The 17184-nt window shown below is 53.7% G+C and overlaps 1 protein-coding gene across 2 annotated transcripts; it reads right to left on the reverse strand.

Moving 5' to 3' along the window:
* Positions 1-894: 894 nt before the first annotated feature.
* On the reverse strand, positions 895-15750 carry CXCL12 (C-X-C motif chemokine ligand 12). Of its 2 annotated transcripts, none has more exons than XM_077878534.1 (4): positions 15637-15750; positions 11616-11733; positions 9341-9427; positions 895-4142 (listed from the first exon to the last, which is right to left on the reverse strand). In XM_077878534.1, exons 1-4 carry the CDS (start codon positions 15695-15697, stop codon positions 4127-4129), a joined length of 282 nt encoding a protein of 93 aa, XP_077734660.1. In that variant the 5' UTR covers positions 15698-15750; the 3' UTR covers positions 895-4126. The 2 variants fall into 2 exon arrangements, with proteins under 2 accessions (XP_077734660.1, XP_077734659.1); XM_077878533.1 differs by lacking the exon at positions 895-4142 and adding an exon at positions 4149-6717.
* Positions 15751-17184: the final 1434 nt, after the last annotated feature.

The raw sequence follows: 17184 nt of genomic DNA on the forward strand, positions 1-17184 counted from the left end.
GGCTTCCAGCTGTGGAGGCTGGGACTCAGGGTAAGTGGTGCATCGCGGGTCAGAGTGAGCAGAGAGAACAGGACTGGAGCCCTGCTCTGCTAATGTGCACACCGTGCTCATCCCAGGACACCATGCTGTCCCTTGCCAGGGCCTCCTGGAATACTTCTCTTCCTCCAAAGCATCTGCAACTGAGCAACCACATCGAGGCCACCCTACAAATAACCGGGAGGTTCTGAGCATGGGACTAACATGGTCGTGTCTGGGTCATTGGGCAAGAGGGTCTGGAGGACAGAGCAATCTGCACGGACTTTGGGGCTCGTGTCCTGGCCCCTCCTTTCCAAAGTGGTTGATCGTGGAGCAGAAGGATATAGGAGAAAAGTATGCCAGACTGACCTCTGTGAGGACAGAACCCTATCGGACTCATCCCCTGGTCCCAGTATCCGGGACAGTGCTGGCAGGCAGCTGTTGAGAGGTTCAGTAAGCTTCCTGGAGGGCCCCAGCTCAGGGCAGAAAATACACAGGCGGCTGGGTCTTGACACTGCCTTCAGGGATAGGCCGTGGAAGCAGAGAATGGAGGCTTCCTTCCCCACAGCTGACAGGCAAATATGTGGGCCCTTGCACAAACCAATCCCTTCTGGAGCAGAGGACTGGCTTGCCTTAGGAAAGGATTCCAGCAAAACCAACTTTCAGAGAAAAGAGAGAGCTTTCCCCGTGCTAGGAATCAGGTGACTAGGAGACATGCCCCTAGAGTTCTTCCTTATGATTAGCATGATTGCAAGGGCCTGTTTTCCACCAACCAGTGTGGCCGCTAGGATTACTTGATCCCTCCGTGTTGGGTTGGAGGAAGAAAAAGCAAGTCTGGAAAATTCTGAATGGCAACATTAATTTCAAACTGTTGGCTGCTACATTTGAATACATGTCTTTATTAGGAAAATTGTAAGTGCATATACATCTTTTCATTGATATGACTTCAGAGTAGAAATGGTGGTTTCTCAAAAGGACTTGTTATTTGTTAAAAAAAAAAAAAATTAAAAAAAAAGCACACTGCGTACAGGAAGCTGCCTTCTCCTGGACCCTTTTCACATTATCTGGGAGATGTATTTAAACAACACAAAATACAGTATTCATCACATTTAACACTGAACCCATCACTGCCCGGAGACTGAGAAGCCAGCGAGGTTACTGACTCACAAAGTTGCCTGGGAGGATTTTTTTCAACTTGGCAATGTCAGGGGTCTGCTTAAGGGACTTGAAATTTTATGGAAGCATTTCCTAGGGATGGGGCTCCCTTGGAATGGGTCAGGGAGGATGTGTACAGGGACCCCCACAATTCTCACCCAGCTGCAGAAGGGTGCACTGCTTGCAGGGAGGTGATGAGCAGCCTATGGCCATAACAGCAGGTGGCAGTCAGAAAAGGAAGGTCAAATCGGATCCAATGAAAACGCTGAGAAGTTCTCTGGACTTCACAGGGGTGGGGGAGACTGCAACCTTTGGCTATTCAGGTCCTCTGCTCAAAGCTGAACCTCCTCTCTGGAGGACAGGCCCACATGCAGAGGGTCCCCTTCCTGAGCCTCCTCGCTGGGGTCTCAGCACCTGGCTGGGGCTTGACAGAGACCAGTACAAACACCACATGGTACAGATTGGGATATAAACACATAGCACTTTGGTGGGTCCAGGTCCCCACCCCAGCCCGCAGCTGCCTGGGTCCTGATGCAAAGGCTGGCAGAGAAGGACTGCCCTGGGGGTGACATGGAGCCCAAGGGAAGGTCAGGTGGAGCAGCACAGCACAGCTAGGAACAGCTGGATGACCCCTAATCTGGGATGCACTTGATTTGTATTTTTAAAGCAAAAGCGGATAGGGAGAGCCTTTTCCTTTGCAAATAGACTATTTAAATGCACATTTGCTTTAGCTGGGCAGTCTCTATTTCAGAGCAGATTGCAAGGAGAGCAATTGTTACGCAGATAACTTTCCCAGCAGTGTCTACTCTTAATCTCTTTTTCCCCTATTGCAGAGAAGCAAAGGCTTCTTTATTTAACTGTGACCAAGATTTTGGGCCACGTTTATTTTCTTGGAGTAACAGATTTAATGGTTCTGGTTCATGGGTTCCAGGGGAATATGGTGCCACATTTTCCATGAGAGTTTTTAATATCTTGGATTGCTCAGGAAATGCCCATGCCACAGAAAATTCTATCCTTTCACATATAATTCAGGAGACCTGTAGTGACAGGTTAATTTCAAAAGAGGGTCTGAAACCAGTTCAGTATCCTTTAAAAACTAACGAAGATTTCTGTACTCTATTTTATTCAATAGAGCTGATTTGAAGATAAAAATTTTTGTTTGCCTGACAGATTGGCTTTCTACCATGAAGATCCTATAAAGGAATATTTACGAATGCTTTAAGCATGTTACTGATAACCCAAAGATTATTACATCTAAGAACACCTACAATTCACCATTATTTTACCATAATATACTCTCTGCATGTTATTTACAGTGTCCTGTTAATTAATACATTTCCTATTTATGCCCCTTTTTTCTACTTTTGTAATTTAAAATTTCTTCCTGGGATATTTAACCAAAGGGACAAAGTATAAAGAGATAAAATGTAAAACAAAGCACAATAAGCAAAAAACCCCTTAAGTGCCTACCTGTTCAAAAAGAGATATTTTTAAACTGTTTAATGCAACTCTACAAACTGGTCTCAGTAAAGGAAAACACTCAGTAAAGGAAAACACTCTACATGTGGGGTTTTCATCTACCTTTCCAAATATCCCCCTTTTTTTTTTAAGAGGAATGCCCTGCTGGACATTCTGGAAGCATAAGATAACAACAGTGGCCAAGTCTGGAGGCCATACAATAGAAGGTAGCAGGTGATGGGATCGCCAAGTAGGCCAAAAAAATGAAGTTAGATTTTAATTGAGAAGGAATCTTCACATCCAGAACTCATCATTTTGTGGATCAGGTTTTCAAAAATCAAAAAAGCGTTGAGGATTCTTTTCCTGTGATTCCCAAAACAATCACATACTCGGTGCAACGGAGACAAAACTCTCCATAGTTTTGATATGGACACCTGTGGAAGCATGAAGGGCTGGTGTCCTCACAGGTCAACATTGCTGCAAACCGAATTCCCTTGGGCTCTGTGGATCCATCTTGGGTTTGTGATCAGTGGAGAAACCTAGCTTGTCCCCCACGAGAGGACTATAGGCCTGATCAGAAACCTGGTCAAAAGACATCTCCTGACTCTGAGCCTTTGCATACGAGAAGCTGACAGCGCACGCACCGAGGACACTGGCTTTGAACAAGAACACAGGATTGGACAACAGACCATATTCTGAACAAGACACAGATGTACACAGTGTTTTCTGAACTCACACAAGACATTTTGATTGGCTTCTGGCTGCCCAGTTAAAATTAAAGCTTTGGTCTTGAGAGACTCTTTTTTCCGGGGTGATGGAGACAGTCGTGGATATGCATGATGATGGATGAGAGAGAGAATGATGACAAGAACGTGATGGGATGTAGAGAAGAGCTCAGGATGAGGGATGCATCTCCCTCACCCCTGGCCTCATACTCCTGCCTGCCTCAACTTGGGGGGCTCTGTGATGCTCACTGAAGGGAAAGACCCCAGCTGGCACTCTGGGGAAGGGCAAGGCTCCTGCCTGGCCCTCTAAACCTAACCCTCCTCCGCCCCTTGCCCAGGGCAGTCTTCACTAGGGTTTGCCGCTGCCCACTGGCTCTAATGCCTCCTCGTGGCTCTTCATCCTAGGACAGGATGATCTGGGGTCCCAGCCTGCACATAGCTCAGGGAGATATGACGCTCAGGAACCTCTGGCCAGGCGAGGGGCTCCATGGGAAAGATTTGATAAGAAAGCAAGTAAAATAACGGCCTTAGTCTAAATTCCTATCTGTCAGCAGTGACACAGGATAATCAAACTAAATGAAGAATAAACACCATATATTTTGCTACATAATCAAATGGTGAAAGTAAGGCAAACTGTGCAAAACGAAGCCCTTGGAAATGCACTGGGCCCTGCCTGGGTGCAGGGGAGCTGCCTTGGGCTCTTTCTAACACTGCTTTCAGACCTGGGCTCCTACTGTAAGGTTTCCTCAGGCGTCTGACCCCACCTGCGCCTCTCACATCTTGAACCTCCTGTTAACAAGAACAGAGGGAGACACCATTAAGGCGGGTTCCCACAGCGGCCAGGCCGCTCACCTGAGACGCCAAGCCCTGCTGCAGCAGGGCCCCCCACTCCTGAATTCCAAATCGCCGCCGCCGTGCACCTCCCTTCCGAGGCCCTGGGAAGGGGGAGGATGGAAAGAGAGGCAGCCAGGGCTGAGTGGAGGGATGGAAGGTGGGAAGTGGAGAAGATGGACGGGCACAGCCAGCAGGGGGCACAGCAGACAAACAAGGGCACACTGACGGACAGCATGGGACAGCGGTCACATGACAGGGCAGGCGGGTCGCATTGTCTCAGCCCAGCACAGACGGAGGGCTGGTGGCCCCCCCGCCTGAGTGTGGCTCACTCATCCGAGGCCTTGGCCTCACCAGCCACCTCCATCTACCCCCGACTGGCCCCGGGATCTCTTGGCCAGCATGGCAGGGGTGGCCCTGGTCAGTGCCGGAACTGCGCAGGGCCTAGTTTCAACCACCTCAATGGAGTCCGGCTCTTCTCTCTTCCACGGCCACCCTGTCTTCAGGGAGGTTGGCACCACGCTGGCTTTATCAGACACAGTGAGGGCCTGTGGCCAGTCGAGTCATAGAAGGACAAGACTGGAGCTGGTTTGCTTTTCTGAAGGTGGGGCCAACTGTCTGAATCCCTGCAGCCCCACTCCCCCAGCAGGAGTGGGAGCACTGTCTCCCTGAACCCCGCAGACAGCAGTTTGTCACCTCAGGGCAGCAAGAGCTTGACCCACCAGTGCTAGATGGCAAGTAGCCCTCCACGGTGTCCAGGATGGACTGGCACCACTCTCTAGGTGCAGAGATGCACGATCCTGCTGTATGAAGGATGGAGAGCATGGGGGTACAGCCCTGACCAGTTCCTGGGTGCCTTTGTAAAAGGGGGACCACCCCGCCACGGTTCCCAGTCCAGGACTCCTGCTGGCTTCCAAGGAAGACTGCAGCCCTGGGCAGACCCGCAAACATGCTAGTGACCTCCGGGGCAGAGAGGGTGCCAGCAAGAGGGGTGCAGGCTGAGGGTCAGCCAGATAAAAGGGACGGCAAGGGGGAATGAAAGGTCTTTGGCTGTAGCGCCCTAGCAGGACACTCCTCTAACGGAGAAAAACAATGGCCACAGGGCTCTGTGCTATCACAGGGGAGGGCTTGAAAGCATGAGGGAACACAGTGTTCCAGGTGAGGCTGACCAGCGGCAGGGACCTTGGATTTTCTTCTGATTCCATCTGTTCTGTCCTCCAACCACTTCATCTTTCTGGATCCACATACTGAATTATGACCAGGGGCTTGGGGTGCAGGGTGAGTGTTTATGAGAGATGGGAGGATGGGGAGAACAGTCCGGAGTCAAGGTGTCTTTTCTCAAAGTACTACTGAAATCAGGGCCTTGCTCTCTTAGGTGATCCCCCTCCTTCTGGTCCAAATTAGAGAGACTTGGCAAGAAATCTTAGACCTAAATCTGTAGAGGGTATGAGGAAAGTTCTAGACCTTTCTAGAACACCATGTTCACTTTAAGCAGACATTGCTCATGAGAGAGGACTGACACAGCTGAGTCCCGGGACCTAATCGCACAGGGTCACAGAGCCTCTCCCAGCAGATGGGTGGGGACGGGCCCTTCACAGTTCTTCCATGTCAGGGACCCGTTTCAAGAATCTATAAAGTGAATTGCCTGGCCAACAGGCTCCCTGAGAAGTATTTTCCACAGCTGCTTCCCGGGAATGTGGAGCACATCCCCCACCCCCCCCTTCCCCACTCGGTGTGCAGACACCACCCTCCACCTTTACAGGGGTAAAGCTGCTGGCCCAGTCCCAGGCCTAGGGAGGCGGTATGGAGAGGTCCCGCCCCACATGCGTGGCGGGTGAAGAGCCAGGCAGCAGGCACTTGGGAAAGAAGAGTCGGGTATCACCTGCAAAAGGCCCGTCCATCGCCAGCTCTGCCCCACAGAGGTGGTGATGTGTGGCACTGGCAGTGTCAGGGGAAGGGCAGGAGGCACAGGCCTTTTGGGCCTAGGCTCCCGCCACGGGCTAGCGATGGTGCGGAGCAGGCCGGGCAGCCGGCCCTGGCCTCAGCAGGAAGGCAGACTGAGTGTGTGGAGCTGTGAGAGCTGGGGCGTCCCGGGCCCTCTGGGAGAGGCAGTGGAGGGCAGCGGGGAGCTCGGCAGCCTGGGGCAGTGCTGGCGACCCCGGGCCACACTAGAGTCCTGAGAATAGTCTCCTCGTCCCAGACCGCACCCCAGTCTCCGCACACCTACTTTCTTCATAACTTAGCAGACCAGGAAGGGCCTTAAAATGCACATAAAGACAGGAGCCCGTGTGGCCACAGGAGCGCTGCTCCTCCACGGAGGTCTGAGCCCCTGCGCACAAGGCAGGGGGTCTGCTGGGGAGGAGGCTTAGAGCAAATTTACAAAGCGCCGGGAGATACAAGAGCAGCGGGCACTGCGGTCCGTCTCGAAGCGGCAGATAACTAGTTTTTCCTTCTCTGAGCAGCCTTTCTTTTCTTCTGTCGCTTCTTTTTTCCTATCTTTTCTTTTTTCCCCATTTTTTCTTCTCTGCGCCCCCTTAGATAAAATTAGTAGAACCATTAATGATGTTGAAATAAACAGGGGTCTGTTTCAGTCTGCACAACACTGAATGCTGGACTGGCTATCCGTCTAACCCTGTCTTCAGTCTTAGTCCTGGAGGCCCCTGGGCAAAGCACTGTCCACTAGTACTTCATTAAAATAGATCCAACATTTTCCCCAATTCAAAGAAAAATGTTAGCTGGCCTTCCAGAATATCTGTGAACTGGTTATAGCTGCGGCCACTTTGCCAACCTGGCCCGGGAACGGCATTCACATCTGAAAGGGTGTGAAGGCACACCCAGGACCAGGCTGGACTTGGCCTTCTAACTCACCTCAATCCCATCTCCTCTGGCTTCCTTCCTTCTCAGTGCGGAGCTGAACTCTGCTTTAGCTAAAAAAAATACCTGCATTTCAAATCAAATCGTGCTCCGGAGATTAAAGACTCAAGATTCAGGCGGCCATCCAAGGAGAGGAGAAAGGCAGCGGGCCTCATCCCACCTTCTCCTTTCTGGATGCCGGGGGACAACCCTTGGGAATGACTGGGATTGTTCTGGAGAGCAGTGGAGAGAGCTGGTTAGCAGAATTTGATTACAGCAACTGGCTCATGACTGTCACATTTTAATGATTCAAGCTGAATGGTATTTAATGATTTATGGGGTAAGGCCACCTGTTCCCATGAAAGCTTGCTATTAACCATGGCCTGGAATTATGGGATTTTTACATGGGGAAAATGTAAAAGCTGGATATTATGAGAGTTGAGTCTCTGGAGATTACATGGGAATGTTAGGAGAACCAAGGAAGAGGAGGAAGAGGAAGAGGAATTAGTGAGTCAAATATTATTCTTCAGAAAACTAGCACTGCTGTTTCCATTGAGTTAAAAAAAAGAAAAAGGCATAAAAACTTGAGTGGCAGCTCTATTCGGCTCCTGATCAAGGCCCATGCTCACATGTGAAGTCAGCAGGAGGGTTCTAAGGCACCTGACCTGCAGGCCACCTTACCTTCATCGACTCCACAAATGTATCTGAGCCCCATGTCTAATAGCTGATGAATTTTTCTACAGGTAAATAAATTCCCACATACAGTAGGAGCTTGATACCATGAAACAATTAGCATTTTATTGCTAGTGCATATAATGTCACATTTGATACAATTTTAGTACAAGTGAAAAAATACACTGTGGCTAACATTAAAAAGCTGTAATCACATTTATAGATCATATATATTTCTCTACAAATTGCCAGTAGTTCAAGATAATAGAGAAATGTAACCTACTGACATTCATATGGCTCCACTTCAAATATATGAATTGTTCGACTATAAATATATTCTGAAATACATTTTTTTTCTAAAGAAACATAAAAAAATGTGCACAAAAATATATAAAAAAATGCCTTGCAAAAAGTTACAAATACCACCAGGCCCATCTGTGGATCACATTTATGCATGGCAATGTCACTTTGCCAATGTTTCTGATTGGAACCTGAAACCCTGCTGTGGTTTCAGGAGGAAGGGTTAGTGGCAAGATGCTCATTTATTCATTTTTTTTTTTTTTTCATTTCTGATTTCAGAGACCTCAGAGTTTGTAGAGCCTCGTGGCCTCTATAAGCCTCAGAGGCAATCACAGAAACCAAATTCCTCCAAACAAGTTCTCAGATTGAAAATTTCATTTGATTCTGCGAAGACCAGCCTTTCGACAGAAGGTGGAGACATGATCTCCCACCCTCCAGGACAGGGCCAGCCCCATTCTGGAGGAGGCCGGAGAAGATTCTCACAGAGGGCCTGAACAGGAGGGGAGGGCAAAGGGAGGAGGAGGCTACAGGGCAGAGCCCCAGCAATCACCCTCCTCCCCACTGAGCATGTACAGAAATGAGAAGCAGAAGCACGATGAAAGCATGCTATTGGAGGCAGGGAGAGGCCTGGGAATGGCCGGCAAAGGGTCTCTGAGCACAGTCCCTAGTGACAGTAGTACATGGAGCCTACAGAACCAATCACCCAACTGGAAAGAGGAGGTGGAGGCGGTGGCCGCTGCCTAACCCTGGCCAGTATCTGAGTCACTGGGGTTGTCATTTTAGGAGGGACACCCCCCACAGAAGCTGTCCATGGCCTTCCTCCAAGCCTGAGAGTCTGGAGGAAGGACACTTTTCTGAGCTCCATGTTTGGCCATCACCTGACTGTGCCCAGATACCCCGGGAGCAAGGAAGAAAAGCTCCAAAACAAACCAAATACAGATCTTGAAGTAATCACAGATTTTAAAAAAGATAATGGGAATGATGGGGATTGTGATGATCAGGAGAGAGCAGACAGTGGGTAATGCTGTTGGGACAATGTAATTTCTTAGAAAAACCCCAGTTCTAAAACAGCCAATGTGCAAGGGTCTGGGGCACCGGTGAATATAAGCTGCAGGATCGTACCAGACACTATAAATGCAGGTGTCTATGTTCTGGGCAAACCTCAAGGCTGAGATCCCAGGTCAGCGTGCTACCCCCCCAGGTGTACCTGGCCGTCCCCATCCAGGCCCACCTCCCCAGCACCTCGCCTTTCCATCTGCCATATCTGCCATACGCTGTTAGCTTTCCTCAAGTGGATCTAGCGGAAAGTCTTTTTCGGCTGTTGTGCTTACTTGTTTAGAGCTTTCTCCAGGTATTCCTGGATCCACTTCAATTTCGGGTCAATGCACACCTGTCTGCTGTTGTTCTTCAGTCTTGCCCTGCCAAAACAGAAGAGGCTATGGGTGTGCAGCCGAATGGCAGGAGGCAGGGGCATGATCTGGGCACTGGCTCATCTCACACTCATGTCAGGACCCTCTCCCGCACCAAGTGCCTAGCTTGGCAGGCTGGGGTTTAGGAGGAACTTGGGGCGAGCTGGGGAGACAAATCCCTAGCAGTGGGCAAGTCCCACTGTACAGATACAGGAAGGGGAAAGGTGTGTTTGCAGGGGGAGCCCAGGGAGAGTGCATGCACCACAAAGAACCTCTGAGTTGGCTTCTGAAGGGTGCAAAGGAGTGGGGTGAGTGAGATAGAGGGGGAGGGAAACGCAAGAGCAAAGGCATTAGAGGGGTAACAGCACCAAGGAGGTGGAGGAAGACGGGATGCCCAAGGAGCAGGTGGCCAGATGTAGGAGCTGGATTGAGGGACTTCACCAGCAAGATTATGGGGATTTATGCTGGAGAGTGACAAAGGCAGATTTGTTCTTTGGATGAATCATCTTGAAATACAAGGGAGAGAGAATGAAGAGTAAACCTGGAATAGGTGATCTGTAAAGAGGTATTACAACAGTCTGGGGAACAGAGGTAATGGGTCAGTGCGGGAGGGACAGTGCAGTGGGGGGTGACAGGGCAGTGAGGGAGGGACAATGCAGGTGAAGGGAGGGCTGGTGTAGGTAATTTGCCAGAGAATGGTTCTCAGAGAGATTTTACAAGTTCACTGAATGCTCCACAGTTGCATTTGTTTCTTAAAAATTCATTTGGCACCTTCCTCCCACTTCTCCGCTACACTCACACTACCCCACCTAACAACTCCTGGGGGTAGACCAGACTTCTCTCTCTGGGCCCCTCTCCATAAAGACCTCAAGCAGCAGCCTGCCCAGCCATTCACAGGTCTGTAAGGACAAAGAAGGCCAGCATTGTGGCCCGGGGACACCCAGGGGCATCATGCAGCCTCCCTGGTAAATGACTGACAGGTGCAGAGGAAGAGTGTGGTTCAGAGCAATGGGTTTCAATCTGGCTGTCACTGCTTATCGGTTCTGCGTCTGCCCACACCCCCACATTCTATCTGGTTTCTTGAACTTCAGGGGGCATTCCTAGCAAGTGGACTAGTGCAATGTGAACTGCAAAGCAGGTCTATGGAACTAAATTCAGTATTTGATACAACACCTCTCAAAGGAGAGAGCAGTTTATTGTAAGCAAAGCCAGTGAAAACACATTCACCTTCCAGTGGCCTAAAACATACTGTAAATGACAAACACATTCAAGGCAGCAAAGGCTAGCCAAAAAAAAGACAAAATCAAACTTAAAAACAGTTGGTATTAGGTGGCAAAGGCTTCGGGAGGGCGGCTTTCATTTCAACTTCTGGGTCTCCACCCCATTCTCAGCACTGGGACTTTACAGGAGGTGAGCTTCCTCACAAGAGACCTGAGACTCTGCACCCCTGCATCTGGACACGTGAGCACACTCACTGTATGTGAGCAGGGGTGCACTCTAGCACACGAGGGCCAAGCAATGAACAGCCACATGAAGGTCTCTCTTCCTGAACCTCGTCCAGCCTCCGACAACCCCAGAGAGAGGTTTTTATGTGTTATATAGGTGTAATTCTCGTGTGTCTCGTTTCCCATATGAGTGACATCAAATATCAGCAGTTCCCATCAATATCAGAAAAAACGTGTGTTGTGTTTGAGAAAACAGTTAAGTGAGCTGAAAATTTTGAGTTTTACCCAAAGGTTGAAGACAAATTAAACTGAGTTGGGGTCTTGTGAGATTTTGCTATGTGATAAAGGATGAATTTAAAACACCAAAGCCTAGAAACTGGCAGGACAGACCACCGTGACTAGCAGAGGGCGGCCTCATTTACTGGATTTCAGCAAAAGAAACTCCTGGTTTCTCTGGTCTGGTGGCATCCCACTGTACTGCCGTCTCCTGTGCTAAAGGAGGAAATTTGGAAAAAAAGAGGCAAGAACCAGGAGGACCACAGCAGGGTGCCAAGGGTAGTAAGCTTGGCTACTGAAACTCCTGCCTGGTGGAATCCTCAAAGGCCTCCTGGTAATCAGAGATGCCGCTAATTATGCCAAGTTCCAGGCTAGCTGCTCGGCATGTGTGGGTTCTCCAGCTTTTACAAGTTTTGAGTTAGGTGCTACTACACCCACGGGATGCAACCCTCCTGGAGGATGATGTTCAGACTTACACGATCTGAAGGGCACAGTTCGGAGTATTGAGGATTTTGAGATGCTTGACGTTGGCTCTGGCAATGTGGCTCTCGAAGAATCGGCAGGGACATCTGTAGCTCAGGCTGACTGGTTTGCCTAGAAGAGGTAGTGACAGCAGTGCAGTTTGTTATGATCCTGCCAAACCTTGGGGATATGTGTACGTATGGGTCAAGCAGCCCCTGCTCAGGTGTCTTAGGGTAACATATATTAATCCCAGGACAGAAGTGTTTCAGTCCAAGGTACTGGGGTTCCCAGTTACTCTCTGCAAAATAAACTCCTCCAGAGCCAACGAGGAAAGCTCTCCTCTCCTCAGGGAAGGAGGAAGGGGAAGCAGGAGCCTCCAGGCTCTCTCTGGTCCCAGGAGCTACCACAGTTCCCTTGGGAGTGCTGCCCTCCCCACCTTCTCCTCACACTCACCTTAAACCGGGGCAACCACAAAAGAATCCCACTGGCAGGTTTCCTACCTGGGAGTCCCCAGAGGACAGGGCAAGGGCCCACATTCTCCGCAGCACTCCCCTGAAGGCAGGGAGATTATCAGGGCTGGGGTCAAATGTGGCTTTCATTGTGCAGAGATGCTGCAGCCTCCTGGGTTATATTACCTCTTTGTTTGCCAATCCACCAATTTGCAAAATGCCATAATTGACACTCATTAGTTTAAATAAGCAAAGGGCTCCTGCGGACCACCACTCACCATTTAAGTCTAGAATTGCAAGCCTTGGGGGGCTGGGATATTCGTGTTTTTTTTTTTTTTTTTCTTTTCTGCAGATTTTATCCAAGCCCTACTTAATACCCCAAATTATTTGAATTTGTGGATCCTTTCATCAGGGATTAAATCTATATTTGAGAATATTTAGTCCAGAGACTTAAAAAAAAAAAGTTTGCCTGTTTACACAGCTCCCAAGAGCCTCCTGCTGGTCCCGAAGTCCTGCACTTTGGGGCAAGAGAGCTAGGGAAGCTACATGAAACCTTGTGAGTGAGGGATTTCTTAATTTTTCTACAGGCTGCACTGAGTTGAGAGATGGCAGGGCCTGTAAAGACCAGCCTATTTAGCCACCAAGTCAGGGAAAAAGCAGGCTGCCCAGCCCCCTGGGATCAAACTTGATTCCCTAAAAACCAGTAAGGAGAAAAGCCTGGCTTCAGGGTGCTCACACCCAGGATACTGCAGAGCAGCTACAGCAGCCTTCACTTGTATACCTGAACTAACTCCAGAAAGTCTCTGCTGGGGCCTGGCCTTCAGCAATGGCACCCAGTTCCCCCGCTGCGGCGGTTCCTACTGTACTGCCCATACTGCCCTGTAACCAGATCGCCTGGGAAAGTGACCCCAGGGCTGGGGGCAAGGGGGTCTGGGTAAAGCCTCCCCTCTGAGTGTCCTGCCTCTGGTCTCCCTGGAATTCTCCTGGATCCTCCTGAGCTGAGCAGGGACTGGAGAACTGGGGTTGTTGGGTGGTGACATAAAGGGTCCCAACCCCAGTGCAGCAGCACATGAAAGGAACACAGTGTGAAATGCTTTGGCTGGTTGCGGAGGCTGCTCTCCTCTGTCAGGGAAGCTGTTCTGGCTCCACTGGTGGAGATCAGGCCAGAAATCAGAGCTGATTCTGAGCTCAAAATACAGGTTTTTTTCTCTTCTCTTCTTCCCCACCCCACCCCTTGGGAATTATCCATTTCCTTCAAAGGCAATTCTTATTCCTGCTCCCAGGACCCAGTTAGTTAGTTGCCTGACTGTCAAGTGGGGGGAATTTCCACAGGTTCTTTTAAAGTGACAGAGCACCCAGGGCTCTTACCTAGGGAATACAGTGCTATGTCTACCTGGTGTCCTCTCCTCCAGCTTATTTTGTCAATATTACTAACTTTTCCAACTGGTTTGGATGTGACTCTGTATAGGCAAGGCACCTGGTTGGTCTGGATGTTTACCAGGGGTTGGGACCTGATGAACCTGCCTTTGTTCAAGAGCAGTTCGGAGAGAACCTTCCACTCTAATGCAGAAAAGGGAGTCCTGGCCTGCCTCTCCAACCAGGCCTCAGAACAAAGCCCAGCCTGGATTTCACCACCCCTGAATACCCAGGGCACACAGGGGCCCAGCTGCTTGTCTGAGGTCAGCCAGTGGAAGGACAGAAGCCTGTGCCTGCACCAGCCTCTGACCAAGGGGGGGGGTCTCCAGGTGTAGCTTTGGAACTCAGTATGGGCACCCATGCTCAAGAAGGGCAAAGAAGTATATTCCGGCCTACGAATGCAAGGAGACGCAGACCAGCCTTGAGCCCAGGACCCTGTCCTGGCCATGTGGCTACCAAAAGAGGAACTCAGAGAGGCAAGCAACCAACCCTTTTCAGGGTCAGGATGAGTCTGTTAATGAGACCCCACCCCCCACTCCCTCTGTGCTCCTTCCAGGTCAGCTATGCCTAGGGCTCAAGGACCAGGGTGGGTCCCTGCATTCCCCTCCTTTCTGCAGCTCCCCAGGGAACCAGAGCGGCACCATTTCCCTAGCAAAGTGCAGGATGACAGCTCCACTCCCACCACTCAGTTGTTAATGCTCAAACCAGAGTGTCCCCCAGGACCTAGGGGGTCAGTATGGAGACTCAGCCTAGCATACCTCTAGGCTAGGCGGTGGACTAAATTGCCTTCCATCCAGTCCCTCTGCACCTCTGCCCAGCAACTTACTACACCCCCTGCCCCCAACTCACAATCACAACCTGGAGATAAAGACCTGAGCTGAGATCAAGAGTCTGACATTCAACCAACCCAGCCATCCAGGCACCCACTGACCTGCTACACTTTTAAAGAGAACTCTCCAGGCAGCCGGCTGTGAGCCCCTGGCAGTCCCCGCAGTGCTCCCTGACCCGGACACAGGCATGTTCACCTTACCCACACTGCCCCCAGTCCACTGCCTGTGAGGATGCAGAGGGTCAGCAGCTGGAACCCAGCCTAGCACTGTGGGGGCTCAGGCTGTGCATGGACCGGGGCTGCCCCAAGAGCACTCCCAGTGTCCTTCAACCCTTTGCAGGGTTTGTTGGCAACTTTGCAGCTAAGGACAGCGCGGCCTGACTAACATGGCTTGTTTTATGTATTTAGAGACAACAGTTTATTTTGGTTTGCAGCAGTGGTGTCCTGTGACAGGACAGCGAAATTTCTCTTAAGCTCCAAAAGAAAAAAAAACAAAACAAACGGGCTCTCCCTCTCCCAGTGAAACAGGACACCACCTTTCCCCGTGGCCTAAGGCCTTGGCGATTGAACTCCGCGGCAGCTCCCTCCGAGGTAGGAGCTGCGGCTTGGCCGGTGACAAAGCGCCCGCCCGCAGGTGTGTCCGGGGGGCGGGGGAGCCGGCAGGAGCGACCCCGGCGCCCCTGGGCCTCTCTTCGAGGACCCCGGGAAGAGGCCGGGGAGCAGGCTGGACGCACGCCCGGGGCCGCTGCGCTGCTGCGGGCCGCGGAGCCGAGCGGGAGCGCGGCCGGGCGGGGGGCGCAAAGCCGACAGCCGCTGCTGGGCTCGCCCGCGACGCCTCGCCGGGGTGCGTGCGAGACGGGGCGGCCTGGTTAGGGGGGCGCCGCGAAGCAGGTCCCGGCCGCACCGCCAGCAGAGCGTCGCGGCGCCGGGCAGGCCACGCCAGGCAGGTTCGCCCAGCGCCCTCTCGCACGCGCAGCTCCGGGCCCGGGCCCCGCGGGAGCGCACGGGGGGGGGGGCGCGGGGGCGGGGGCGGGGGGGCGGCCGGGCCCCGGCCAGCGGGTCCCCACCGCGCTCCGCTCCCCCGAGCCCCGGGCGCGCGCCCGGCCCGGGACCCCGCCCGACCCCCGCAGTCCCGCGGCCGCGCACCGTCCCGGAGCCCAGCCCCGCGGCAGGGAGCTGCGGAGCGCGAGGCCTCGGCGCCGGTGCTGGCCGCTAAGCTTCGGGCTTCGGCGCCACGGCCCGAGGGCGCGCGCCCCGCGACGGGGACTGCCTCGACCTCCCCTGCGCTAAGCGGCGAACTGGGTCCGCTCGGGACCGCGCGGGGCCGGCGGTGGCACTCACCGTGGCTGAGGCACAGCGCAGTCAGCACGAGGACCAGCGCGGCGGCGACCTTGGCGTTCATGGCACCGGCGGGCGCGGGGCGGGCGGGCGCGGGGCGGGCGGCGGCGGCGAGCGAAAGTGCGGCGGGCGGCGGGCGGCGGGCGCTTTAGAGGCGAGAGCGGGGCGGGGCGGGCCGGGGCGGGCCGGGCCGGGGCGGGGCGCGCGGCGAGGGGCGGGGCTGGAGGCGCAGCCCGCCGGCTGCAGGGGCCCGGCTCCCCCGCCCCGGCACCCCCCGGCTGCAGGGGTCGGCCCCCCGCCCCCCCGGCCCCGGCCGCTCCTCCCGTGGGCGCTCCGGCTGCGGGGCGCTCCGGCCTCCGACCTTCCCCAGTGCCGCGGGGCCCCCTCCGCCGGGCTCCAGCCGCAGCGAGGACCCCCGACGCGCCCTGAGGCTGCGACAAGGGCCGGCCGTTGTGCCCACTTAGCAGGTGGAGAGACGGAGTCCCAGAGGCGGGAACTGAAGGCCGACGACCCTAAGGAGACAAGTCGATGTGCGCCGGCGAGGCCCGAGGTAGCCACGCGCGCCCCGTTCGGGGAGTCCAGGGCCTGGGGGCGCCCGCCGGCTCGGGCTCGCCGTGTGAGCTCCCCGCGGGCTCTGCCTAAGGGAGGGCGACCAGTGTCGGCAGAAGCACTCCCGCCCCAAGCCAACGCTCTGGCTCAGTAGCCAGGCCTCAGTTTCCCAGCGGCGACCCCGGCAGCTGACCGAGAACCGCGCGCCCTTAATGGGCCGAGAGGCAGCAAGCTCAGTCCGCTCGCTGCTCCGTAAACGTGTCGCGGATCCTAGGGAAACGCGCCTGCACTTGGCTCGCGGTCCCTCCGCCCCCTCACCCGGGAATGGGCCGAGCGAGCTGCCATCCCGCCCAGGCGCACCTGCGGGGAATGGTCGAGGCTCTCCTCCGCCGAGGGCTCGCCCCCGGGTCTGGCACAGGGTGGCTCTGTACTCGGCAAATGGAAGCTAGAATACCGTCCGCATTTCCGCATGTGCTCCCTCTCCCAGCGAAGGCCCTGTGCGACCCAAGGTGTTGAGAGACCCCCCCCCCCGTCCCCTCTCCGTCTTAGCCCAGGACAGTACCCCCAGCGTCAGCCTTTCTGGTCCAGGAAGCGAGTCTGAACTCTTGGCAGGACGTGCCTGAACCTGGACACCCCGAGACAGCCCCGGCCCAGTGGAGAGGGACGCAGGCAGGCGGCCCGGGGGGAGCACGCTTGGGGACCTCACCAGTGACCACAGGATTCCCTTGCCACCTCCTCCTGCCCTTAATGGCATAGCGGGACCGTGGACTAGATTCCATCCCCGCCCCATGCAAGGAGCGCGCGGCGGGGACAGGCCGGTACCTGGGAAGTCCCGGCACAGGGGGAATGGGTGGGGCCCGCGGGGCCTGGGCTCAGCAGCTGCAGTCAGGGCCCCAGGAGGGGGCAGTCAGCAGGAAGCTGCTGGAACTCCGGGACTCAGGTCGCGACGACGGGTGTCCTTTGTGCCTTTTTTCCAAAACTGCTTTCACGCTCAATCAGATG

This window comes from Canis aureus, chromosome 29 (genome assembly GCF_053574225.1).
Source record: "Canis aureus isolate CA01 chromosome 29, VMU_Caureus_v.1.0, whole genome shotgun sequence".
Lineage (NCBI taxonomy): Eukaryota > Metazoa > Chordata > Mammalia > Carnivora > Canidae > Canis > Canis aureus.

Excerpts from the sequence above, each read along its gene's own strand:
- CXCL12 (XM_077878533.1), bottom strand. The coding sequence starts at position 15,697 with ATGAACGCCAAGGTCGCCGCCGCGCTGGTCCTCGTGCTGACTGCGCTG. Across the intron at positions 11,734-15,636 it reads TGCGCTGTGCCTCAGCCACG|GCAAACCAGTCAGCCTGAGC; the intron begins GTGAGTGCCACC and ends TACCTCTTCTAG. Across the intron at positions 9,428-11,615 it reads AACTGTGCCCTTCAGATCGT|GGCAAGACTGAAGAACAACA; the intron begins GTAAGTCTGAAC and ends CTGTTTTGGCAG.